Raw genomic sequence first — 27,676 nt, 5'->3', positions numbered from 1 at the left:
TCCATGTGGGTAGAGATAGAGGGGGCAAAAAATAATAATAAAATATTACTGGGGGTCTGCTATAAGCCACCAAATATAACAGAGGAGAATGAGAATCTGCTATTAGGACAAATAGACAAAGTAGTAAAACATAATGAAGTGATTGTAATGGGGGATTTCAACTACCCGGATATTGACTGGGAAACAGAAACCTGTAGATCTCAGAAAGGAAAAAGGTTCTTGACAAATATTAAGGATAATTATCTCTCCCAACTAGTGCAGGAACCAACGAGAGGGAAGGCCGTGTTGGACTTAATATTGACTAATAGGCCTGATAGAATAACTGAGGTACAGATAGGGGGCACCTAGGTAATAGCGACCATAATATTATCGACTTCAAAATGCCCTTCAGTAGGGTTATCAATAAGGGAACAACAAAAACATTAAACTTTAGGAGGGCGAAGTTTGATCAGCTGAAAGAAAGCCTTCAACTTATTGACTGGGACAAAGTTCTTAATCAAAGGAATACGAATAGTAAATGGGAAACCTTCAAAAGAATTCTGAATACTCAGTGCGAGAGGTATATACCGTATGGGAATAAAAGGGCCAGAAATAAGAGGAAACCAATATGGTTGAACAAGAACGTAAAAGGGGCGTTAAATAGCAAAAAAGAGGCATTCATGAGATTAAAACAGGAAAACAGTAAGGAGGCACTAATGTGTTACAAGGAAAAAACGAGAACCTGCAAAAAACAAATAAAAATAGCAAAGGAGGAAACAGAGAGACGTATTGCTAGGGAAAGTAGATCAAATCCCAAACTGTTCTTTACGTATATAAATAGTAAAAGGATTAAATCGGATAATATTGGACCGATAAAAAGTGAGGAAGGCAAAATCATAGAGAAAGATGAGGATAAAGCTAATCTATTAAATAATTTTTTTTCGACAACTTTCACAAAGGAAATCGAACTAACAGGAGAAATGAGAAGTGACAAACTTAATCCTCCACTAAGTATGACAAATCTAACCCAAGGTGGGGTACAGAAACGCCTCAGTAACATTAAAATAAACAAATCACCAGGACCTGATGGCATACACCCACGGGTACTAAGGGAACTAAGTAATGTGATAGACAGACCGTTATATCTTATATTTAAGGACTCTGTTGAGACGGGGTCTGTGCCACTTGATTGGCGACAGGCGAATGTAGTGCCAATATTCAAAAAGGGAGCGAAAAGTGACGCCGGAAACTATCGGCCGGTGAGTCTGACGTCCGTTGTGGGCAAAATTTTTGAAAGCTTCATTAAAGAGGCAATTACGGAGCATCTTGATGCTAATAATCTTTTAACCCCAAACCAACATGGATTCATGAGGAATCGCTCCTGCCAAACAAACCTGATTGACTTCTACGAGGAGGTTAGCTCTCGACTAGATCAGGGGGAACCAGTGGATGTCGTGTATCTCGACTTCTCAAAAGCGTTCGATAGCGTGCCACATAATAGGTTGGTATATAAAATGAGAATGATGGGGCTGGGGGAAAATGTCTGCAAGTGGGTAGCTAACTGGCTAAAGGATAGAAGGCAGAGGGTGGTTATAAATGGAATATACTCAGATTGGGTAAGCGTCACTAGTGGGGTACCACAGGGGTCTGTACTAGGCCCAATGTTATTTAATATCTTTAGTAAAATATCAATATTTGCAGATGACACAAAGTTATGTAAAACAATTAATACAAAAGAGGACAGTGCAGACCTACAGAGGGATTTGGATAAGCTGGGTAGGTGGAGCATTAAATGGCAAATGAGGTTTAACGAGGAGAAATGTAAGGTCATACATATGGGAAGGAAAAATGGAAGTCACCAGTACTCACTGAATGGGAAATCATTGGGGAATTCAGAGATGGAGAAGGACTTGGGCATCTTGATTGATAGCAAACTAAATTGGAGTGCCCAAAGTCAGGCCGCTGCTGTAAGGGCAAACAGGGTAATGGGATGTATCAGAAGAGGTATAGCTGCAAAGGATGAGAACATTGTTCTTCCACTGTACAAAGCACTGGTCAGACCACACTTGGAATACTGTGCTCAGTTATGGGCCCCAATATATAGAAAGGATATAAATGAGCTTGAAAAGGTACAAAGGAGGGCAACAAAATTAATAAAGGGAATGGAGGGACTGCAATACCCAGAGAGGTTGGCAAAACTAGGACTATTCAGCCTGGAAAAGAGAAGGTTGAGGGGGGACATAATAAATGTGTACAAATATGTTAGGGGACAGTATAGAGACCATGCCAGGGATTTGTTCAAAAGGAGGAATATTACGGTAACAAGAGGGCATTCACTAAGACTGGAAGAGAAAAGGTTCCAGCACCAGCATAGGAAGGGGTTCTTTACGGTAAGAGCAGTGAGAATATGGAATTCACTGAGTGAGGAGACGGTAATGTCGGATTCACTAAACCAGTTCAAGCGGGGACTGGATGCATTTCTAGATACCAGGCAGATTTCAGCGTATACTTAAAAATAAAATAAAATAGTAGGTTGATACAGGGATTTATTCTGACTGCTGGTTTCAGAGTCGGGAGGGAATTTTTCCTCAGGTAAAGATTGGCCAAATCATTTGGGATTTTTGCCCTCCTCTGGATCAACTTTAGCAATTACAGAACTAACAGGTCGAACTTGATGGACGCAAGTCTTTATTCGGCTTTACAAACTATGTTACTATGTTAATGTATACTTCAGGTCGTTGTCCTGCTGAAACACCATGCTGTCTTTTTCTTACCCACAGTAATCGCGTATGAAGTAACTCGTCTTGTAGGGCACTCACATATAGCTCAGCATTGAGACCACCATTGATCCTGGTCAAATATCCAACACCATTGCAGGTGAAACAACCCTATATCATCAGGCTTCCTCCACCGAACTTGACAGTTCCTTCAATTTCTCGATCTGTTAGCCCCCTTTTCCCTTGTGTCTTCCAGACCCATTTGAACTCCTCAGAGCCTAGTCTACTGACTTTTGTCTCATTGCTCCAAATCACCCGTTTCCAATCTTCTTCTGTCCACTATTTGTACTTTTTTGCAAACTCGAGCTGACGCTTCTTATGACAATATCGAAGTCGAGGCTTCTTCACCTTTTTTCGGGCCACCATTCCAGACTCGTGTCACGTGGTGCTTGCATGGATGTCTGGAACCTCACTATTACGAAATATACAAGCCATGTCCACTGCCGTGTTTGTTGCGGCAAAACTAATAGACCTTGTGATGTGCCAACTCGTTGACTCCAATATTGTGCCAGGTCATCCACCTCTTGGCTTCTGAATGGATGGACAGACTTCATTTTGTATTCTTCCAACTATCATGGCACTCACATGATGCAGTTTGTCAATTTTTTTTGCTGACCGACCGCTATCTATGAACTGGATGATGCGGTTTCTCTTTTCTTGAGATCTTCTCATGGCTGCTCCTCAATTTGAACCAGTGACCTTTTGCTTGGGAATCAACCTAATAACACACTGAGCCATTAGGGAATGAGAACAGGTTGTGATTTGTAGTATACAGGAAGAAAAAGATTTTTCCAACACCAGGAGCAAATCAGTAACAATGCAGTGGCATGACAAGAATCTGCATAACTAATCATATGCTAAACAGTTACAAGTCAAATTTATGTATGAGATAGCCAAGATGATTGTCTATAAAATGATGGTAGTCTCACGTTCAAAGTCGTAGGGGATGGGGAGATATGGAGCCTGAAAGTCAAAGGTTCAAAACATTGTTACCCTTTTTGTTAGTCAATGTAGATTTGTGAACTCCAAGCTGAAGCCAATCATGTGTATTATGCATTGAATGTCACTCATGGGTTTGATGGAAGATGGGTTTCCTATCAGTTTTTCTTTACTATATCCCCCCTCTGCAGGTTTATGCAATGATTTAGTAACTGTCTCAATTTCCAGTTATTTCTTGTTGAGTTCCTTATCAATCTACATGGTTGTTTTGGCTCTATTCTCCTGTGATGTGATTGAACACCATCGTCCATTACCGTCTTGGACTGCTCTCTGGTAAACCGTAACCAACATTTGTATAATATATTTAGACTGTGAGCCCCAATGGGGACCGTGAATATGACACCGGTAAAGTGCCGTGGAAATTAATCGCACTATATACTGTATGTGAGTAAAATAAATAAATAATAGTTATGGTGGCTAGGATACAGGATAATTAATAGAAGTGTAGTATAAATGTTTTAGAATGAACGCAGCTAAAGACATCCGTTGCTTACCTCATCACTAATGGCCATGTCTAGTGGCTTTGTACCAGGGACAATTCCTTCATCCACGTCATTGTCATCCTCTGTGTTCCCAGGAACGTAAAGGGGTTCAAAATTTTCAATGAAAGAATCAGCACCTGAAAAATAATAACATTTAAGCACTATGAAAGTGAATATTTTGTCCTCTTTGTTTCTTCACATACTTTATCAGCATTTTTTTATTTTTTTCTTTGCTCGCAAACCATGAATTTCACACTTTTAAACATATGTATATGCAATTTTTCTGGCGTCCTATAAAATAGATTTTTGGAGAAAAAAATTAAACAAAAAGCAATCAAAACACCACAAAACATGCGATCGCATCACTAATCCTTGCCAATATAGAAACAATCTAAAAAAATATATAAAAAAAGAAATCGCCAGATTCATCCAGGTGGTTCCTTATGGATGATACATTTGGTATGTCTTTAGACATTTTTATCAAACTTTACATCACCTCTTGGTTGATTTTGGTGGCTTCTATATAGTGATGGCACTGCTGTAACTTCATCACTGGGGCCCATTAGGCACAGAACTCTGACAGTACAGACAACCATGACAGAACAATTGGCCATAAAAAAACCCTCCAAATGGACGTACCTGCTGCTTTCAGGAGGGCAGTCAGTTTGGTGGAGCCTTTCCCAGCTGCTATGTGGAGAGGGGTATTTCCATCATACGTTGTACTATCCACACAAGCGTCTCCCTGTTAAGATATTGAATATGAAATCTAATTGGTCATTACGAGGCTTGTATCTATAGTCGTTCTAACTGGCTAATTCATCTACTTCACTTATGCACTGATCCATTAGCACAAATATGGTTTGTGAGGAAACTAAAAGCCTACAAACCTCCATACACACATCATAATCAACACGGTTTAAGGCCACGTTCAGTATTTGGTCAGTATGTTATGTCAGTAGTTATAATTCAAAACTAGGACTGGGTCAAAAATGCTTGAGATATTCAATGAATTTTTGCCTCTTTTTTTTTTTTTCCACAAGATTCATTTTATAGCATTTTTGATATATATTTTTATTTTGTGGCTATTAGAGGGTGTGGGGAGATGTAAAGAAAAATAGTACTACAACAGATTGCTAAAAACCATTTTAAATTGTGCACCCCTTTCCATAGAAATTATTTTTATAGAATCGACCTTTTTATTTTTTTTGTGAAGGGGCAAGAGTGTAAATAGCGATTCGGACCGTCGGTGCTTTTTTTTCAGTTATATTTTTTTCTTCTCTTTTTCATGCATAGCAGAGCTGACTGACAAATGTACTTTTTTCCTTCAATAATAGACTTTACTTTCAGGTCCACTTTTTATGGCTTGATAATGCGTTGGAATGATAGGAGTCTTCAATATTCCGTGGCTTTAACACCAAACATAACAATTGGGAGATACTGTAAATAACACTCACCTCAAGGAGAAGACAGCCCGCCAGGGAGATGTTGTCTTGTTCTACAGCCAGGTGGAGAGGGCTTCTTCCAGACTTTTGCTCCTGTGCATTTACATCGGCCATTGCGGAGATCATCAGTCTAAGGCAGGGCATGCTGTTTGTGATAACTGCTTCATGAATTGCATTCAATCCTGCATTCAAACACACAATTCTTATAGTTCTCCTAATTTTTAGAAAAAGCTTTTACACGTGTTTATTCTAAATATGTAAAGCATACCATCTCTGCTTCAATCTACTAAAGGGAATTTGTCGGCAGGTTATTTCTATCCCACTGAGAGCAGCGTGATACAGGGGTAGAGACCCTCATTCCAGTGATGTATCACTTACTGGGCTGCTTGCTGCAGTTTTGATAATCACTATTTTATCTGCTGCAGATCTACCTGTTCTCTGAATGCTGAGCTCTGTATAACCCCGCCCACAATACTGATTGGCAGCTTTCTGCCTATGCACAGAGTACACAAAGCTGCCAATCAGTGGTGGAGACAGGGTTATACAGATTTCATGAATATGGAGGACTACATGGCAGCAGGTTTACTAGTCCTCCAGTGATCATCTGCTGATAAAACAGTAATTGTATTAAAACTACAGCATGCAGCCCAGTAAGTGACACATCGTTGGAATCATGGCCTCTGGCTGTACCTTATACTAAAGATAAACGCTGATAGTTCTTTTTGTGACTCCTCCATAAACATGCAACTTGGCTTCATAAAATGGGGAGAAGGAAATATTCCATTGTTAGACACTTTCCATTGTTTTGGCAGCAGCTTTTCTACAGTGAGAATAAAGAATCGGATAAGTTAATATTCACGTTGCCCTGTCCTTTATTCTCTCAACACCTGCAGTTAGAAAGTCAGATGGTACCAACACATATCAGATCATCCACAAGGTGCTTAGTGTAACATTTTAAGTCTGTATTGTGATATAGGTAACACATACTCACCCTCATTGTTTGGAAGATTGATGATCTCTGTTATCTTTGAATGATTGAGGAGAATATTTAGGGTCTCTGCATCTCCTTCTTTACATGCAAGATGCAGAACAGAATTTCCTTTGCGGTCTAACATTAATGGATCTCCTCCGGCTTTCAGGATATCTTGAACGATGCGAGCTTGATGAGTGATGACCGCCAAATGTAAAGGAGTCTATAAATTTTCAAAGAAGTTTATATGAAAAACTTTCTGATTTTATGGGTGGCTGCCTCGGGAAATTATAATTCCAACTAATGCCAGTACATTATATTTTTTACATTAATATTAACATTATATAGGAATAAGCAATGCTTGAAAGAGGACCTTTGTCTTGATGTCCATTTAAAACTACAGTAAAAGCTCCATTTTTTTAATTAGGCAAAATGGTACTTTTCCATTATCCAGATACGATCCGGAGCTTCACAATCATGATCTTACCCAGTAGGAAGCTCTGGCCGCATCTTTTGTGGACCGCGTGAAGTGGACTATTGACCTACTTCTTTATATTTATCAGGTAATTTAAAAGACCAAAGGATGTCCCAGCAACATGAAAAGGGTTTGTGGAAGCATAAGCCGCAGTGGCATTGGTCTTCAGATAATGAAATAGTACTGGCAAAACCATATACAATTGGTACATCATCCAATTTAAAAAGTCAACATGCATTTATTGTATATGACACATGTTTTGTACTATATAATAATCAAGTGAGAGAGTTATGACAGGTGTCTGTAAGCTACTGCTGATTTGTGTAGGCGCACAGCAAAATATAATTTCAATCATTTGGATAAATTATAAAAAATGGACTTAAAGGTGTCTTCTCATCTTAATTTGTAAGGGCACTTTCACATTGCATTCTTGCCCACGACCTCAGTGGTCCTGTAAGGGCTGGTCTCCGAATCCCACAAAATGCGCCAACGAGGCCATTGACTATAAAGGTGGCGACAGAGCGAACATGTACCATCCTATACCAGTTTATTAACTCCCAGATCTTCCGTCAGGATACTGGTATCAGAGCCGTAATAGATCTATGAGGTGTGGTTTTCTCGCCGGATGATCCTGATAGGTTGAAACGCGTTGGTGGCACACAAAGCAAGTTTAGGGCAATTTTCACATAGGGTCAGATGAAGCCTGCCCTTGTTAGGGTGGGATCTTTAGGGACGACCAGGGCCAGCTTAGTACTGCTAGGGACCAATAGGGTCTTTTCTAAGCCCCGCTGTTCAGCAAATATACTGGTTTATACAGGACTGACATGCGTTAAAGGACCTCACCCACTGGATATGGAAATATGGGTGAGATTGTTCTTTTTGTCCTTCTCTATGTATTTACAGGTGCTTCTCACAAAATTAGAATATCATCAGAAAGTTAATTTATTTCAGTTCTTCAATACAAAAAGTGAAACTCCTATATTATTAAGTGTTTATTTCTGTTAATGTTGATGATTATGGTTACAGCCAATGAAAACACAAAGTCATTATCTCAGTAAATTAGAATACTTTATAACAACAGCTTGAAAAATGTTTTTAAATTCCGTAATGTTGTCCTAATGAAATGTATGTTCAGTAAACGCACTCAATACTTGGTCAGGGCTCCTTTTGCATCAATTACTGCATCGATGTGGTGTGGCATGGAGGCGATCAGCCTGTGGCACTGCTGAGGTGTTATGGAAGCCCAGGTTGCTTTGATAGCAGCCTTCAGCTGGTCGGCATTGTTGGGTCTGGTGTCTCTCATCTTCCTCTTGACAATACCCCATAGATTCTCTATGGGGTTAAGGTCAGGCGAGTTTGCTGGCCAATCAAGCACAGTGATACTGTTGTTTTTAAACCAGGTATTGGTACTTTTGGCAGTGTGGATAGATGCCAAGTCCTGCTGGAGAATGAAATTTCCATCTCCTAAAAGCTTGTCGGCAGAGGGAAGCATGAAGTGCTCTAAGATTTCCTGGTAGACGGCTGCACTGACTTTGATCTTGATAAAACACAGTGGACCTACACCAGCTGATGACATGGCTCCGCAAACCATCACTGATTGTGGAAACTTCACACTAGCCCTCAAGCAGCTTGGATTATGTGCCTCTCCACTCTTCCTCCAGACTCTGGGACCTTGATTTCCAGATGAAAATTGGAACTCTGGGACCTTGTGGAGTGTGTCAATGAATGCCTTCTGGACATCTGTCAAGTCAGCAGTCTTCCCCATGATTGAGGAGCCTACTGAAACAGACTAAGTGACCTTTTTTAACGCTTAGGAAGACTTTGCAGGTGTTTTTTGTTAATTATTTTAATTTACTGAGATGATGACTTTTGTGTTTTCATAGGCTTTTTTCATTTAACTTTTTGATGATATTCTAATTTTGTGAGATGCACCTGTATGTCTGACCATTGTCAGTTCGACTTTAATAAGCTCAGTCTGATTAAATCATTGTTGTCTATACTGATGTTTGCCGGTTTGATGAATACATATATCTTACCACCGTCAGTATAATTTGTGTATGTCAGTCTGTTACAGGTTTTGTTTTTACTGAGGTATATGGGTATCTGATCATTGTCATTTGTGCCCATAGACTTTAGTCTGATATTTTCAACAGCAATTTATTGAATCCATCAATGTAGAATCGAGTCTGGTTATTCACCTGTTTAGTTACGGGTTATTTTTTTAAGGATTTTTAACCACTATTAAAAGTTAAGTTTTAACATTCACATTTTTGTTTTTTATGTATATTTAATACAGTGAGATAGGTTGGAGAATATTGGATTTCCTGTGCTATTTTGTTGCGAAATCTTTGTTGCTTGTTGACTATACTGGTGCAGACAGAGTCAACATGTGCACTGTCGTACATAATTTTGGGGCATATACCCTTACTGAAGGTGGACACTCAGACACAGTCTATGTCTGAGTGTCCGCCTCCAATCGAAGTACGCGCACGTCCACTCTGTCGGCACCATTATCGTCTATGGGGCCACTAATCGTGGGCAAGAACACAATGTGAAAGGGGTCTAAGGCACGCACCACGTCCTTTTCTCTTTACTTCCAGCTTTCTGGGATCAGTCCGCTCCACCTTGACTGATAGTCTGGACCAGAGGCATCACCATGCTCCTGGTCCAAACAGTGCGCTATGAAGCTGTGAGCAGAGGCAGCTTTGCTTTAGCCACTTAGTGACACCGGAGCTGACTGAATCAGCATTACAGCTACCTTCAGAGCAGCACCATACTAATAACATACCTGGTACAGATCATTTCGCATATTGATAATATCCGCACATATAAATCCTGAAGTTATTTCTAGGAACAGCTTTACAAGTGCAGATTGAAGATGAATAATAGACAGATGAAGAATACTGAGGAAAAAATAAAACATAATTCACTTTAAAGCCAAGGTCGTCAATACAATGAAGTATTTCTAGAAGAAGCTGATCTGCAGTCATTTTCTTACTTGTCTCCATTCTCGTCTTGAACTGACGCTAGATGGCGCTGTACTGACAGTAGTTTTCTCACATCTCCTGTTACTGCATAGTCAAACAGAGAAGCAGCATGGCGCTTTGCAAGTTGCACAGCCTTTTCCAATAACTGACAACCTGGGGAAAATAACAGTGTGATAGTCACCTCCTGTGTCAGCTATACAGAGGTAAATCACTGTCTGCACATCCCTGCCAGAACCCGTGCCAGATGGTCAGGTGTCATGCAAGTGTCCTTCCCTAATGAAAAGTCTTGGCAGGTATGTGGATGTGATGTCATCGGTGCTGCTCACCCCCCCCCCAATGCAAAAGTGAGCGGCGCTGGACAACCCCTTTAGAAGTAACACATGTAGCCCTGGTACTGAACACTCCCAGGGGAAGTACGCTAATATCAAATACCTCTATTTATAAAAATACATCCATACAACTTTTAACAGCAAGGACATTGCCCCATACATAACATTGTGAGCCAGAAAATGAAATTCTACATTAACAAGTAAGTTAAGAAAATTTCAATAAACAAGCAGGAGAACCACCCCCAGAGGAAAATGTACTAGAGTTATGTTGTAAGTTGCACCGTGGACTCCATGGGCTTTTGCTCTGCTTGCCTTCATAGCGCAGCCTTGGGTAATTGTGTGTGACAGTGGGGAACTGTGTTAATCTGTCCAAGCTGTAACTTTAGGGGGCTTTGCAAGGCAATACACCTGAGGCTGGTCTTGGGCAGCCTCTTTAATTTACCATCATATACAGTCCCCCTGCAAAACTCATCTGACTTGAGAAGTCAATAAGAGCTAAGGTGGCTGATGGCTGCCCGGTCTTTGGAGCAATTTTAGCGGAAAAAAAAAATTGCATCATATTTAATTTGATGCAATTTACAAAGTATTTTACCCTATAAGCATTGCATTCACTGGGGAACTGCATGCTCCATATTAGATGCTTCATTCCATGCAGTCACTCCACTTTGTCAGATGAAGACGCACATTACTGCACAAATCATGCACCCTGGATAGAAAGAGTTAACATTAAATCAGTGTAATGGATGAAAGCCATTGGTACCTGTTTGTTTGCATGAACCAGGTACTTTACAGGCTTCTACTTCCTCTCTTGCAGGATCTGCTTGTGAGTCACTTTGTGTCAGTGATGCCTCCAGGCGCTCGCTGCCAGTTTCACGCTCTTTCAGCCGGGAGAGCACAGACTCGCCTTCTTCCTGGTCGCCTCCACAACGGGGCTGTGAGCCTAGGTGCACACAAATCATTTGCATGTTAGATAATACCTAAAACTTCCTTATGATTAATAACTCACACTTTTCTGTATTTAGCAACTTAGAAGTGACTTCATGCATGAATTACTTCTCTGTATTCAATGTTATATTCTCAACTGTTCACAGCAGAAGAGTTACTATTAACTCGGAACATTTCTATCTCAACCTACATTCTTACACATAACATACAACTTACCAGTCTAACATCACTTCTATACATTTAAAGGGGTTATTCAGTTACATAAAAATGCTTGAAATGGGTTTAAAGCTGAAATTGCTACAGTTTTCTAATATTCTTCTATTATGAAGCTCCACTGACGTCCTGCTGCCACCGCCATTCCTGGCAGCTCAACTTTCATACTGGCTTTGAAAAGGCATCCTCCCTCTGTCAGGTCATAAATGATGTAGAGACAGAGAAGGGGGCTGTCTTAGCTAATGAACTAAGCTTGACAGCCAGCCCCCTTCATGCATGTCTCCAACAGAGGAAACTCACTCCTATATCAAAGCAAATGCGGAACTGGAGCTTGCATGTCCAGCAATGACAACAGGACATCATAACTAAAGAATATTAGAAAATTGTATCAATTTAATTTATTTGTAACACGCATAAAGCGCTTCTTATCTAGCTGGACAGCCTCTTTAACAATACAAAATCCCTACTCTTACATCTCACATGAAATATGAAAAAAACAATGCTAAGAAAAAAAAAAAGAACTGGTCAATCAGTGGCTTCTGTGGAAAACAGGATAAGCTGGCTAGGATTTGGGATAATTTTTTCACAACCATTTCAGGCCCACAAACTGATAGCCAAGGGAAAAATCTAAAACAGTAGTGGTTTACTGGTTGTATACAGTGGGGAAAATAAGGATTTTATACACTGCCGATTTTGCAAGTTTTCCTGCCTACAAAGAATGGAGAGGTCCGTAATTCTCTATTGGGTTCAGGTATGGAGACTGGCTAGGCCACTCCAGGACCTTGAAATGCATCTTACGGAGCCACTCCTTAGTTGCCCTGGCTGTGTGTTTTGGGTCATTCTCATGCTGGAAGACCTAGCCACAACCCACCTTCAATGCTCTTACTGAGGGAGGGAGGTTGTTGGCTAAAATCTCGCGATACATGACCCCATCCATCCTCACTTCAATATGGTGCAGTTGTCCTGTCCCCTTTGCAGAATAGCATCCCCAAAGTATGATGTTTCCCCCATCATGCTTCACGGTTGGGATGATGTTCTTGGGGTTGTACTCCTCTTTATTCTTCCTCCAAACACGGCGAGTGGAGTTGATACCAAAAAGTTCTATTTTAGTCTTATCTGACCACATAACCTTCAACCATGCCTCCTCTAGATCATCCAGATGGTCATTGGCGAACTTCAAACAGGTCTGGACATGTGCTGGCGTGAACAGGGGGACCTTGCGTGACCTGCAGGATTTTAATCGATGACTGCGTAGTGTGTTACTAATGGCAATGTTTGAGACTGGTCCCAGCTCTCTTCAGGTCATTGACCAGGTCCTCCCGTGTAGTTCTGGGCCGATTCCTGACTTCTCTCAGAATCATCCTTACTCCATGAGGTGAGATCTTGCATGAAGCCCCAGACCGAAGAAGATTGACAGCCATCTTATGTTTCTTCCATTTTCTAATAATTGAGCCAACAGTTGTTGCCTTCTCACCAAGCTGCTTGCCTATTGTCCTGTAGCCCATCCCAGCCTTGAGCAGGTCTACAATTTTGTCCCTGGTGTCCTTAGACAGCTCTTTGGTCTTGGCCCTGGTGGAGAGGTTGGTGTTATGATCTGCAAACAAGAACTAAGGAAAGAAGGGGAAAGCTTTCCCTACAGTAAGACTAAGCTGAATCCCTAAGATGTAGCAGGCTGCCTGTTCCTAGCGAACAGACCCACCTTAGGCCTAGGCTAGTCTGAACGAAGACCTATAGAATAAAGGGAAGGGGTCCCTAAAAGAACTAAGGACTGGAACAAAAAGGTACACCACCTGAACAGAAAAAGTTGTTGCAGAAAACAAAAGATAAACTGACAAAATGGTAGTAGAGGTCCAAAAGGACCAAGCGAACTGAGAGAGAGGCACCGAAGCACCTGGCTAGTCAAACAATACTGAAGTCCAGCACAGCCAAAAGGTCGGAGCTGGAATATAAAGACAGATGGTCACGTGACCGCAAAACACAAGATGGAAAAAACAAACAGGAGGGTTCTAACAGTACCCCCTCTTTTAAGAGGATCCTCCAGGCCCAGGCCTATCCGGACACCTCTTGTGGAAAGCTCTAACAAGCCTAGGAGCAGACATCATCCGACCTTACACAGGAGTTATCTTCGGGACCAAAACCCTTCCAGGAGACGAGATACTGTACTCTCCCTCTATGCCATCAAGAATTCAAGATACGTGAAATTTCATATTAGTTTTCCACCACAGGAGGAACTGAGACAGTGGCATCCCTATCAGATACATCCGCCTTTTTCAACAAGGAAACATGAAACACAGGATTAATCTTCCAGGAAGTAGGAACATCCAACCTAACCGCAGATGGGTTAACAACCTGAAGCACTTTAAATGGACCCACAAACTTAGGACCCAGTTTTTTAGAGGGAATCCTCAACCGCAGGTTCCTTGAGGACAACCAAACCATGTCACCCACAGTAAACAAAACCTCCTTTAGTTTCCTGTCAAAATACTTCTTGAACTGAAGGTTGCAACGTACATTAGTCCAAACTCTCTCCAAATCACCGGAAAAATTCTCCTCCTCCAGCACCACCGACCCCAATTTGGAAAACGAACCAAAAGACGAATGTCTCTCAGTACAACAACAAAAAACACCCAGCTGAGGAGGATGTATGATTGTTGAGAGCAAATTCTGTAAGAGGCAGAAACTCAGACCACACCTCTTGATTGTCCGCCACAAAACATCGCAAAAACTGTTCTACATCCTGGTTCTTTCTTTCAGTCTGTCCATTAGACTCAGGATGATACCCAGACGAAAATGACAAATGGACTCCCAACCTGTCACAAAAAGCACGCCAGAAGCGAGCCACAAACTGAGGTCCTCTATCGGAAACAATATCCGTGGGGACGCCATGAAGCTTGACAATCTCCTTAAGCCTTAGCAAGTGTCTTGGCGCAGGGCAACTTAATGAATGGAACCAAATGACACATCTTACTAAAACGGTCCACGACCACCCAGATGACAGTAAAACCCTCGGACAAAGGAAGATCAGTAATAAAATCCATTATGAGATGCGTCCAAGGCGCACTAGGAACCTCCAGAGGGCAAAGCAACCCCGCAGCAGGAGTATGTGAAGCCTTTGACCTAGCACACACTGTACATTGACGCATCCACTTGATGACTTCTTTCTGCCATCCAGGCCACCAAAAACTGTGACTGATCAGTCTCTTAGTCTCAGAAATTCCTGGATGACCTGCCAACCGAGACTCGTGACACTTCACAAACAAGTCTCTCCTAAAGGTTCTAGGCACGAACAACCTCCCATGGGGAGTGTTAGATGGAGCATCATCTTGAGCTTTTAGAATCCCATTCTCTAAAACGGAGTCCAATGCCGCCACCACAACTCCTTTCTGTAAAATGCTCTCATCCTCCTCGGCCCCGCCGCAGGAGAGAAGCTGCGAGATAAAGCATCGGCTTTAACATTCTTAGTACCAGGGAAATAGGTAACAGAAAAATGAAACCGAGAAAAAAAAAGTGCCCACCTAGCTTGACGGGCATTCAAGCGCTTGGCAGCATCCAGATAGATCAAATTCTTAAGATCTGTGAAAACCTGAAAAGGAAATCTAGCGCCCTCCAAAAAATGACGCCAATGTTCAAACGCGAGTTTAATAGCCAGTAACTCCCGATTTCCAACATCATAATTCAATTCGGTTTCCGAATTTTTTTTCGAAAAGAAGGCACAAGGATGTACTCCATCCATGTTCTCCTGAGACAAAACCGCTCCGACCCCTACCGATGAAGCATCGACCTCGACCAAAAAAAGGCTTGGTCTCATCAGGCTGCATAAGGATAGAGGCTGAACTGAACCTCTCTTTGAGATACCTAAACGCTTCAATGGCCTCAGTAGTCCATTAGACCGTATTCGCACCTTTCCTGGTGAGATCGGTTAGAGGCTTAACAATTACAGAAAAATTCTTAATGAATTTTCTCTAATAATTGGCAAAACCCAAAAATCTCTGTATAGATTTCAAACCAATAGGCCTAGGCCATTCCTGCACAGCCTGAACCTTCACCGGGTCCATCTCAAAGCCCTCGCTGGATACAATGTAGCCCAAAAAACAAATTTTCTGCACAGCGAACTCACATTTCTCCAGCTTAGCAAAGAGTGAATTATCACTCAATAACTGCAAAACTTCACGTACACTCTGCCAATGGGACTCCAGATCTGGCGAATAAATCAAAATGTCATCCAAATACATAACCACATTCTTACCAATCAAAGGTCTCAAGATGTCATTAATAAGGTTCTGAAAAAATGCAGGTGCATTGGTAAGACCGAAAGGCACCACCAGATTCTCAAAATGACCTACCGGAGTGTTTGCAGTTTTCCACTCATCACCCTCCTTCACTTGTAACAAATTGTATGCCCCCCGGAGATCAATCTTAGAGAACCACTTGGCCTCCACTAACTGGTTAAACAAGTCAGGAATTAACGGCAATGGGTAGGAATTGCGTATGGTAATCTTATTAATTTCACGAAAATCCAGACACGGACGCAAACCCCCGTCCTTTTTTTTAACAAAGAAAAATCCAACTGCCACAGGCGACTTAGAAGGTCTAATGTGACCAGCAGCCAGGCTAGTCTGTATGTACTCCTCCAAGGCTTTTCTTTCAGGGATAGTCAGATTAAACAAGCGACTCTTGGGAAGAGTAGCTCCCGGAATAAACTCAATGGCGCAATCATAATATCTATGAGGAGGTAAAACTTGCGACTCCTCCTCCGAAAAAACCCCTCCAAAAATCTTGAATAGGTACAGGTAATTCCCCTTTTCCCACAGCCGCAATGCGACCATTACAACATTTATCATAGCATTTCGGACTCCAAGACTTAATCATATTAGTAGACCAGTCCAGCAAAGGTCTACTAGGCAATCCTAGAACGACCGGAGAGGGTAAATTATCTAATACAACCAAGTCCAAAATTTCTTGGTGAAGACCACTGATAGTGAGAGGAAATGCCTTGCGAGTAATACATTTAAAGGGAGTGTTATCAATTGCAATCACAGAAATAGGTGATGACAAAGGTTTGGATTTCAATTTAAGTTTTTCCAAAAACCCCTTCTCAATCACATTAAGTGTTGAACCACAATCCACAAATACCTGAAATTCAATCAAATTTTCCTGCAAAGTAGTAGTCCCTGAAAGAAATGCTCCTGCAGAGCGTAAACAAGCTATATGGGCGTACCTGACCTTTTTTTTTTCTTTACTTAAACGAAGCTCACAATACTTAATCAAATGGTCAGCTTTACCACAATAAAGACACAATCCCTTGGCGAACCTCCGGTCTCTTTCCTGAGAGCGGAGCGACATCGCCCCAACCTCCATCGGTTCTCCGCCGTCTGAGCACATTTTCTGGGGACAAGGACCTGGCATTACAGGAGTCTTTACCTCATTCTGCCTAGATCTCAGCCTCCTATCCACACGAACAGCTAATTGCATGACATCCTGCAGAGTCTCAGGTGCAGGGAATGCAATTAACAAGTCCTTAACCCTTTCACTCAGACTAGCAAGAAATAGACATTTCAGAGCAGGATCATTCCATCTGACTTCAGAAGCCCACCTTCTAAAGTGTGTGCAATAAATCTCAGCATCATCTGACTCGATTCAAACGCCCGAGTTCCGCCTCAGCAGATGAGATTCGATCAGGATCGTCATATAATAGACCCATAGCAGAAAAAAACTCTTCTACCGACCTCAAACATGGATCATTAGGTTGAAGAGAAAAGGCCCACCCTTGTGGTTCATTGTGCAAAAGTGACATAATAAAACCAATGCGCTGTGATTCATTCCCAGAGGACCTTGGTCTCAAACGAAAATATAACAAGTATTTTTAAAGGAAAAAAAATCTTGCTGTTTACCATAAAAAACATTCGGCAATCCTACCTTGGGTTCCACAAAATGCGCTCCAGAACAGCTACTCACGTGTTGCTGGAGCTCGGCCACCTCCAGAGTCAACCCCTGCAAGCGTTGAGCCAAATCCTGGACGGAAGCCATACTGATCCCCGTATTAATATTTCCTTTTTTTTTTTTTTTGGACTGCACTTACTGTTATGATCTGCAAACAAGAACTAAGGAAAGAAGGGGAAAGCTTTCCCTACAGTAAGACAAAGCTGAATCCCTACGATGTAGCGGGCTACCTGTTCCTAGCGAACAGACCCGCCTTAGGCCTAGGCTAGTCTGAACGAAGACCTATAGAATAAAGGAAAGGGGTCCCTAAAAGAACTAAGGACTGGAACAAAAATGGGACACCTCCCAAACAGAGAAAATTGTTGCAGAAAACAAAAGATAAACTGACAAAAAGATACTAGAGGTCCCAAAGGACCAAGCGAACTGAGTGATAGGCACCAAAGCACCTGGCTAGCAAAACAGTCAAACAACACTGAAGTTCAGCACAGCCAAAAAGGCGGAGCTGGAATATAAAGGCAGATGGTCATGTGACCGCAAAACACAAGATGGAAAAAACAAACAGGAGGGTTCTAACAGTTGGAGTGTGATTGAATGTGAGGACAGGTGTCAGAGTAGGAGGGCTTCTTAAAGATAAACTAACAGGTTTGTGAGAGCCAGAATTTTTGCTGGTTGGTAGGTGATCAAATACTTATTTCATGCAATAAAATGCAATTTAATTATTTAAAAATCATACAGTGTGATTTTCTAGTTTTTCTTTTTAGATTCTATCTCTCGCAGGTGAAGTATACCTACGATAAAAATTACAGACCTCTTCATTCTTTGTAGGTGAAAACAACTTGCAAAATCAGCAGTGTATCAAATACTTATTTTCCCCACTGTATGTACAATTATACAATTCCTGAGGGCTGTCTTGATACTTCAATCTTCAGCTAGGAAACAGCTGTAACTCTTGGACGCAAAGTCATATTAGACTTTTCATGGACAAATCATGCTTTGGTTTGCCAAGCGATGGCTTTTGGTAGCCATGATTACAACAAGGTGTATTTGAGATACTTACAGGTATAGCACTTATAAGGAAGAGGACTTTGGACCTGTTCTCTTGACTCTACTAGGAAATGAATTGCATAGTATATGCCGAAAGAAGTGTACGAAAATGTAGAGACTATTTCTGTCCCAATTTTTATTCACTGATGCAGTTCAGAGTGAAACCATTATCTTCTACTTTTATCCTGAAAGGATGTTCTAATCAAGGAAGAGAAGTCTACTGGGAGCAGCTATAATTGCCCGCCACCACTGAAAAGCAGCAATTTGCTACTTGGAGACCAGAGATTTCAGAATAGAGGTCTCCCAAAATTATTTTCAGTTCAATTATCTCTCAGGAAACAATACATATACATAAGTACATGTTACAGCAAATATTAAAGGAAATCTATCACCAGGTTTTGCTACCCCATCTGAGAGCAGCATAATAATGTTGGGACAGAGACCCTGATTCCAGCTATGTGTCACTTATTGTACTGTTGTCTGAAGTTTTGATAAAATCCCTGTTTTATTTGCTACAGATCTGCCATTTCTCCGATTGCTGATCTCTGTATAACCTCGCCCACGCCACTGATCAGCAGCTTTCTGTGTACACTGCCAAAAAGCTGCAAATCAATGGTGGCGGCAGAGTCATATAATGCTCATGAATCTGGATGACCACATGGCAGCAGGTTTACTAGTCTTCTAGTGTTTATCACCTATTGATAAACTGATAAAGCAGTGATTTTATCAAAACTACAGCAAGAAGCCCAAAAAAGTGAAACCTTGCAGGAATCAATGTCTCTGTCTCTATATTGTGCTACTCTCTTAGGTAGCAAAAACCTGGTGACAGATTCCATTTGAGCCATTTATTCCCTATCATTAAACAGGGCATGTCTCTTCTAACAAGAGTAAAGTGTTAAAGCTGTAAATGAAAGTGCTAGTAAACCGAGACTGTAAATTACCTGTATTGCGGTTCATGGTGCCCCCATGAAAATTCAGTCCTCCGTAGCTATTCGTATAGTTGAATGAAGGGTAGCTGTAACCTGCAAGTAGCACAAAATGCCATGTTCAGAACGTTTCTTGTATTGGTTTAGACATTAGTTTTGTTTTTGGCTTATCTCAAAAAACTTTAAACACATCAAGTGTGGTGTTATCTAAGGAAGACTTGCAGTCATTTTCTTAGAATAACTTTCTCAGAACTTTCCCCCAGACAATTCAGAAATTTGTAATGAAGGACAGCGAGGCATATTTATCAAGCTAAATGTGCCAAAATGTGTAATAATAAACTGTCTTTTGTGATTTGAAAAAATGTATTATACGCTTTAAAGACTTTGTTGTCTGATAAATGGTGCGTAGCCTTGTTGAAAAGGGTTGTGGTTTGTCAGAAGAGATAAATGGTCTAACATGCAGCACCGTATGCAAAAAAAAAAAAAAAAAAAAAAATAGAAAATGTGCCGAAATTTGCAAGCCAATTAAAAAGTGACATGAACAATTTTGCCTTATTTTAATCTTGAATAAGGAAACCTATATTACTTAGTGTGGAGAAGATATCTGCAAAACGATTTAGCTCGATTTGTATTATTAAAATAGTTATAGCACCTTATAGGTTATTATACCTTACTAGATGGTGGCCCGATTCTAACGCATCGGGTATTCTAGAATATGTATGTGGCCGACCAGGCGCAATAAGCAGAGCTGTGTTTAAATTTGCCGCCAATATCGCTGATTGGTTGGGGCCAACGGCCGCGACCAATCAGCGAACCGTATTAGCGCCGGTCTTCTCCCGGCTGCGAGCAGAAGAAGTATCCCGACCGGTGGCGCCGCTCCCTGGTCCTCCCTTCACATTTGCTTGTGCGGGTACTTCTGCTGCGAGCAGCAGAAGTACCCCGACCGGCGGCACCACTCCCCGGTCTTCCCTTCACACTTGCCGTCGGGTGATCTCCCGACGGTAGCCGCATGGAGGTCAGCGGTGCCGCCGGTCGGGGTACTTCTGCTGCATCTCCCGGTCATCTCCCAGGTGCATCGCCGCTGACCTCCGTGCAGAGTGGTGTTTAAATTTGGCGCCAATATCGCTGATTGGTCGCGGCCGCCGGCAGCTACCCGTGTTAGTGAGGACTGGGGAGCGGCGCTGCCTGTGCGGGTACTTTTCACTGCGAGCAGCCGGGAGATGAGCGGCTAGCGCCGGTCATCTCCCGGCTGCATCGCCGCTGACCTCCGTGCGGCAGAAGAGCCGCTAACGGGCGCCATCTTGTTCTGAAATCCCGCATCGCTGATTGGCCGCGGCCGGACCAATCAGCGACGCGGGATTTTCTGGACAGACAGACGGGATAAGCCGATTATATAGTAGATGTTGCTCTGCGCACAATGGAGAATTCCGTCGGCCTTGGGTGCGTGTATGCTTTCTTAAATTTTGGATTAACTTGCCCAATAGTCATTTTTTTGGCTGGCATTTTAAAAACACAGTCCTTTGTATTATGACCCTTAGTAAGCACCTCACACTGATCAGAGATCTAATAGGATGATGATTTGCTGGAACGTTGTGTTGGAGTAGAAACGCAAAATGACAACGAATCGCTCAACTCACTCACTTGGACGTTTGCTCCGAAACATCTTCATTCGGTGCAAAGATTGTGAACATAGCTATGTTTTTGGCAATAATTATCTTTAACGAGGGATTGATGCCAATTTTTAAAGTATTGGACATGATGGGAATGACTACTGGACAGCAAGTGGAGATGTACGCGCACGCTCGGAACGAGGCTTGTTTAAGTCGCTCAGAGCGGCGTTCGTCTGACTCCGTTCGAGATGACAGATCTCACTGCAGAAAAGAGAGAACAGCTTTGTAAAAAAAAAAACTATCCCAAAAATTCTTATACTTTTTCCACAAAAAAAAGGCAAAAATAGCATAAAAATCGGGGATAGAAGACCCCTTTAATTCTGCTTTTCTGGTCCTAATACAGAAGACAAAAAACAGGATTCTTTAACGCAATGATGAATCCAGTCTTACCAGCACACAATATTAAAAGGGTTGTGCAGGACTGAAAACAAACTGGATGCATAGTTTAATGAACAGCGCCTAGTCTGTCAACGGGTCTGGTATTAAAGCTGAGCTCTATTAAACTGAACGCAGCTGAGCTGTAATACCACTGACAACCAGTGGTTGAGTGTGGCACTGGTTTTGGATGAAAATGGCTATGTTGTTGTAATCCCCTTTAAAATAATAAGGATGCTAATAATGGCAGTCATTAATAGTAATTTTGTCTTTCTTTATAAATATGTGCATTGAAAGTTTAGCTTTCAGCATCTAATTGCTAAGCAGGTCTGCGCAGAATTTTGATGTCCGAGTAAAGTCAATGACATTGTTTTGTAAGCTTAGTGCCTAACACAAAGGATTATCTAAGCATTCCCATGAGGAAATACTTTTCATACAATTCATCCTACACAAATTGCAATTCAACATTAAAATGCTGAACAAGTGGGAACATGAAAGAAAATTAAGGGTCACACAGTTTTATAGCTTTACTCATTTGTATTAGATCTATTGCTCTATTTTCTATGGTCTGTAGCAGATAACTTTCTTAATTTCTGTAATGTCTCATCTAGGAGTTGTACTTACTAAATATCAATATTTTAATACTCCTGTTTTGGAAGAAGCTCTGAACTTGGTCTCTATAACTATAGAGGTTCAGATTTTCATCCTACCATTATTCTCTCACTTTGCCAAAGGTGAATATAGGTCTTGGGGTAAGAAAAGTCTAACGGGGACTGCAGGTAAGTAAAAATTTAAACAAGACCACTGAAATTCAGAATGTTATTGTGCAAGAGATGTGACCCCTGATGAAGCAAGCTGTCTGAATCACGCGTCAGGTTGGCCGATCACCAGGAGTCCCCTTCACCTTGGTTGGCACCATGCCCTTCACCATGCTGTATGCATTGCCTATATCATCCCTTGGTGCATCCCTATGTTCTGAATGACTCCAGTCACTATTTTATATATTTCAAGCAGGGATGTGGAGTCGTTGTCGGTGTCCATTTTGGAGGAGTTGGAGTCTGTATAAAATGGACCAACTCCAACTTCTAAAATATATAATAAATTGGGTACAGTAGTACAATGCAGGATGTGCTGTAAATTTTTTCATAAGAATTTGGGAAAGTTATGAAATGTCCTATAAATGTCTGTGCTGTTCCTGATCTAAGGATCTCGACTTTTAGGTGAGATGAATCTGTGCTGCACTTTATGTACACGCTCAGTAGTGACCAGTGCTGTGGAGTCAGAGATGGGAATCAGGGAAATTGAGGAGTCAGAGTCGGAGGTTTGGCTTACCGACTCCACAGCCCTGATTTCAAGTGTCAGCATTCTTATCTTTTTCTATGCCTTTACTGACAGTACCTTAATATTGACATTTTTGACTTAACTGGTGTCATTCACTAAAGATTGCTGCACCTTTCCTGTACATATATTTCATCAATCTATTTCTATTACGTTTTTTAAGATCTGCTTATCTGTATTGTAGCATCTCCTGGGGTCTCCAGCTGCCCTACCTTTTTCCCTTTCTTCCTGGTTCATCACTTTGTATGGAATCCTTGTATTGCATTTTTTAATATGTTTTTATCTATCGTTCAATAAAGTCGTCCACGTTTTGCATTAATATATGGTCTTAGTCATGAGTTTCTTATTAGAGTGTTTAAGAGGAGCAAAGGCAAAAATAAATCACCTTCCGCATAAAGGAAAGTGCAAGTCATGGGTGAATACATTCACACTTTCAGTATTCGGTCAGTATTTTACATCAGTATTTGTGAGCCAAAATCAGGAGTGGAACAATCAGAGGAAAAGTATAATAGAAACACGTCACCACTTCTGTATTTAGCACCCACTCTTGATTTTGGCTTATAAATACTGAGGTAAAATACTGACTAAATACCCAACGTGTGAATGTGGCCCTAATGTAAATTCTTCAGTCTGACAGTAAGGCATCCGCTTCCCAAAGTATGTTTGTGCAATAATTCAGTTGTTTCACTGCGTTTATGATATAATAGTACACCATAACATTAGGCATTATAAACTATATATAATGTACATATAGCGCATATAGATCCTGGGATCTCTCCAGCACTGGGTCTAAGCAGGTAAAAAAGGGTCTCCATTTCCAAACATTTATAGTACAGTATGTGAACAGACAATATGCAGGATCATTTCTAGCTGTAAATTATCAAGGGGGCTAGTAGTCAAAGGGAAAAATAAACGGCTACTAAAGGACTCATGAAGTCAAAATTAGTTCCCAACAATAATCTGATTTAAAGTAAAACTATACTGGGAATTTGTACACAGGCATTTTAAAATGGCTAAAGCTTAAAAGAATTGTCCACTACTAGGAAACCCCTTTTCAATCTGAGAGTTTTGGCCCTGCTAAAATAAAAACACTTATACTCCCATTCCGTGCTGGCGCTGTCCAGCGGTGTCAGCACTCGATCTCCCGGACCTCACGTGAGGATGGGCACAGGACTCACATGACATAACAATTAGAGCTGACGTCACTGTCCCCACCTCCAGATGTATACGTAATTAAGAGTCAGTGAGAGCTGCGGCTGGCCGCTCACTTCCTGTTAATTACTTATACGTCTGAAGGAGGGGACAGTGACGCCAGCTCTGATTGGGCACCGGGCTCACCCGTCATAACAACCTCATGTGAGCCCTGAGAACGCGGGTGTCCACACTGCCGGAACAGCGACGGCACCAGAGGTAAGTGTAAGCTTTTTTATTTGAACAGAGCCAAACATAGGGAATGAGAAGGGGTTGTCCTAGTAGTGGACAATTTCTTTAAAGGTGTTACCTAGGGCTACAATATATCATGAAGAATTCTGAAGATCGGTAGAGGGAGGGTGAGTGACCTCGGATGTAGGTCATCAGACTTATATTCTTTAACAACCAACTGACTACAATGCATAATCTATGGCTCTTAGTTTGCATTGCTAGTAATTTTCAAAATCTTAGAAGTAGTGTTGAGCGAGTATGTTCTATTAACCCTTTCGCTGAGTATGCTCGGGCCGAGCTCCGAGTATTTACAGCTGCTCGGTGATATGGTTGAATCGCTCCCGTGTGCATGATTTGCGACTGTTTGACAGTTTTAATACATGTGAGGAATGTCTATTTCTTACACATTCCTCACATGTAATAAAGCTGTGAAACAGTTGCAAATCATGCACACGAGAGCGATTTAACCATATCACCGAGCAGCTGTAAATACTCAGAGCTCGCCCGAGCATACTCGGAACAAAACATACTCGCTCAACACTACTTAGAAGTTGTCAGTGTTTGTGCAGATATTCCCTACTTTGTACACAGTTCTTTATACCAGTAATTTTGTAAAACGGTATGTAGACATTCCCCTATGTAGCCGTTCACTTGAATGAAACAAACGGAATCTAAAATTTGAAAACTTAGGGCCTCAGTTATTAAAAGACTCTAAAAGAAAATCTAGCTTTGTTGCTCACAGCAGGTTTGATTTCATGAACTGCTGTGATAAAATGTAAGCTGTGCTGTAATTGGTTGCTGTAAGTAACAAAGACGTTTTATTCTTGGACATTTTTGATAAATTTGCCCCATAGACTGCTTTTGACCTCCTTCCTGGCAGTGCCCATCTTTTTAGGCAGACAAAATATCATTGTCGACTATGAGGCTTCCTCACAAAACCTCTTAGCTGAGAGCAGAATCTACTGTAGTGTGAATACTGCCGCAACATTTCTTTAAGACGAAATACAATTGTAATGGCTGTACCTCCAGTGTAAAATGAAAATTATTTGTATGCATTATAATAATTTTTCTAAACCATCGTATTAGGCTATTTTACATGAAGAGGAAATCTGTGCCATACTAAAGAGAGTAGTCTAGGAGGCAAAGCAGAGCACACTGTCTCCTTCTGTCTAGTTTAAAGGCTTATTCACGTTTTCGTAAATGGATCTTGTTGGATAGCACTTGTAAATACTTGCAATTTTGCAATTTACTGATTATTAAACTTTTCAGCTGTTCTTAAAACAGTAACACTTTTCTTTTGTTTAGAGTTTGTTACCTTGGAGACCGACCACCACTGCAAGACATGCGCAGTGCCTACAAACTCTCTTCTATTGAGCTTGTAAGCACTGTTTTGAAGCTGACCAGGAACGCAGAGGATGCTGTTACCTCCTAATCCCGCCAACTACAGCGCAGTGCTAAAAAGCTAGACAGCAGCGGTGGTCAATCACCTTAGCAACGAGCTGTGGCCAAAAGAAAAAAAACTGTTACAATCTCAAAAAAAGCTGCAAATTGTAATAAGTGGCAAATTGCTTGTATTTACAAGCAATATCTGACAATATCCTTCCAGGAAGATGGGAATAACCCTTTAAGCAAGGACCATTTTGATGCAACGTCCTGCACTCTTAATTGCTTTTCTTTACTACCTGGAGATAAGCTTTAAGATTATTGTACCTCCTCCTGTGCCTGAACCTCCGGCTCCACTTCCATAGATGCTGCCGCCACCACCTCCACCCCCTGCCCCGCTTCCACCAAAGCCATCAGAGAAGTTTGGCATGAGTTTCAGGCGCTTTCGTTGAACTTCTTCTTTATCTAGAGAAGAAATTCATTATATCAATTGTATGTATCATTATATCAATTCAATGATAAGAGAATGTAAGTCACAAAAAAAAGATCACAAACAATTTCATATATGTATGTACTGCATACTAATTTATCAATATCTTTACTGATACACCCAAGTAAGACATGCAGATGCAGCGGTATCAAGAGTGAATGATATCTGATCCCTCTGAAATAAGGTTTGATATTACCTGCAATTATTATCTCTGCTTCTTACCTTTTATTTCTGGATAGTAAAGAAATGGTTTGGGTTCACTAGTTTCATAATCTGATTTTCTCCGAAGCTGTACAAATACAGAGGCCGGCCTTAAAATATTGACATCCTTGTACTTTGGAGTTTTAAATACGATGGCAAACTAAAAGAAAAAATAAAATATAACATCACTACTCTTTACGGGCCCAATTCAACTTGTGCTGTATGTTACACATAATAATTTATTATATTAACCGGTTATTATGTTGAGAAGACAACCATAAAACCTACCGTATTGATGTCATGTATTTTTTTCATCTATACGAACTTTGTACCTATGCAAAGTGTAATGCTTACCTGTCTGTGAACATCTGTTGGTGAAAAATCACCAAATCCTTCCCAGATGTGTCCATTTTCATCCTCTTCATAGAAACGGATTTGAATATCATCTGTAACAGACAATTTTAACAAATTACAGGGATAATATTTATGTAAAGTTCAAACAACTAAACTACTGTTTCTTGTATGTCTTCATGTTCCCTGTCCTAGATGCACCTAGTCTGTCATAGACATGTCAGCAACCCTGTTACTGCTGCATCCAATAAATCAACCGCAGAACTCATATCTTCCCTCTGCTTACACAAAATTAAGGTCTCTGCGACTCTTTCCTTAACTCTTAAAGACTCCAAAAGAGATAACTTGGGTGCAGGTATGTCTCTTCTCCATAGGCTTCTAAAAGAAAAGGGACTCGCAAAAATCAGTGAAAGAAGAGTTTAAGGAGCCACTGTATCATTAGCTCAGAATTGTATGTGTCATCTACCTGGCCCAGTTCTGAGCTCTGCCAGACAGTTATGTCTTTTGTCCTGCGATTTAGGTTGCCATGCCCTATGACGTCATTTAAACCCAGCTCAGGTGGTAGGGTGCGGCCTGAGTATTCAGCTACTTGGCATCCTGCTGCTATATAATTCCACTGTCCCCTTCCTCAGCTCTGTTACATCAGTCATTATTGGCCCAGAACTGCTATATCAGTTGCCACTGAAAATACAACTCTGCTATTCCAGTCATTGGTGTTCCAGCACTGCTACGAGGGTCAGTCAATAAGTAATGCCTCCTATTTTTTTCTCCTTTTAATTGGCAAGAAATTTCAAATGCAATTACATAGGTTGAAAACCACAACATTAACGATTAATTTGTCACTTTTCAATATAATCTCCATCCATTTCCACAGTCTCGGTCCACCGTTTAACAAGGGAATGTATTCCAACATGGTAAAAAGCATGGTCTTGCTTGCT

General features: G+C 41.2%; 1 protein-coding gene across 1 annotated transcript in view; it reads right to left on the bottom strand.

Annotated features, from left to right (window-relative positions):
* Window positions 1-27,676, bottom strand: part of NFKB1 (nuclear factor kappa B subunit 1) — a 176,668-nt gene that overhangs the window by 20,286 nt on the left and 128,706 nt on the right. The window contains exons 10-20 of the mRNA XM_073639153.1: window positions 26,742-26,833; window positions 26,409-26,547; window positions 26,024-26,161; window positions 19,524-19,604; window positions 11,201-11,380; window positions 10,123-10,264; window positions 9,913-10,027; window positions 6,671-6,872; window positions 5,692-5,861; window positions 4,877-4,979; window positions 4,250-4,374 (exon numbers count right to left, since the gene is read on the bottom strand). Coding sequence (XP_073495254.1) covers window positions 4,250-4,374; window positions 4,877-4,979; window positions 5,692-5,861; window positions 6,671-6,872; window positions 9,913-10,027; window positions 10,123-10,264; window positions 11,201-11,380; window positions 19,524-19,604; window positions 26,024-26,161; window positions 26,409-26,547; window positions 26,742-26,833 — 1,487 coding nt within the window. The remainder of the gene's footprint in view (window positions 1-4,249; window positions 4,375-4,876; window positions 4,980-5,691; window positions 5,862-6,670; window positions 6,873-9,912; window positions 10,028-10,122; window positions 10,265-11,200; window positions 11,381-19,523; window positions 19,605-26,023; window positions 26,162-26,408; window positions 26,548-26,741; window positions 26,834-27,676) is intronic.

This window comes from Phyllobates terribilis, unplaced genomic scaffold (genome assembly GCF_046119375.1).
Source record: "Phyllobates terribilis strain yellow unplaced genomic scaffold, ASM4611937v1 Scaffold_1__5_contigs__length_1240528914, whole genome shotgun sequence".
Taxonomy (NCBI): Eukaryota; Metazoa; Chordata; class Amphibia; order Anura; family Dendrobatidae; genus Phyllobates; species Phyllobates terribilis.
The sequence above is the reverse complement of the archived record's forward strand: the minus strand, read 5'-3'. Positions and strand labels throughout refer to the sequence as shown.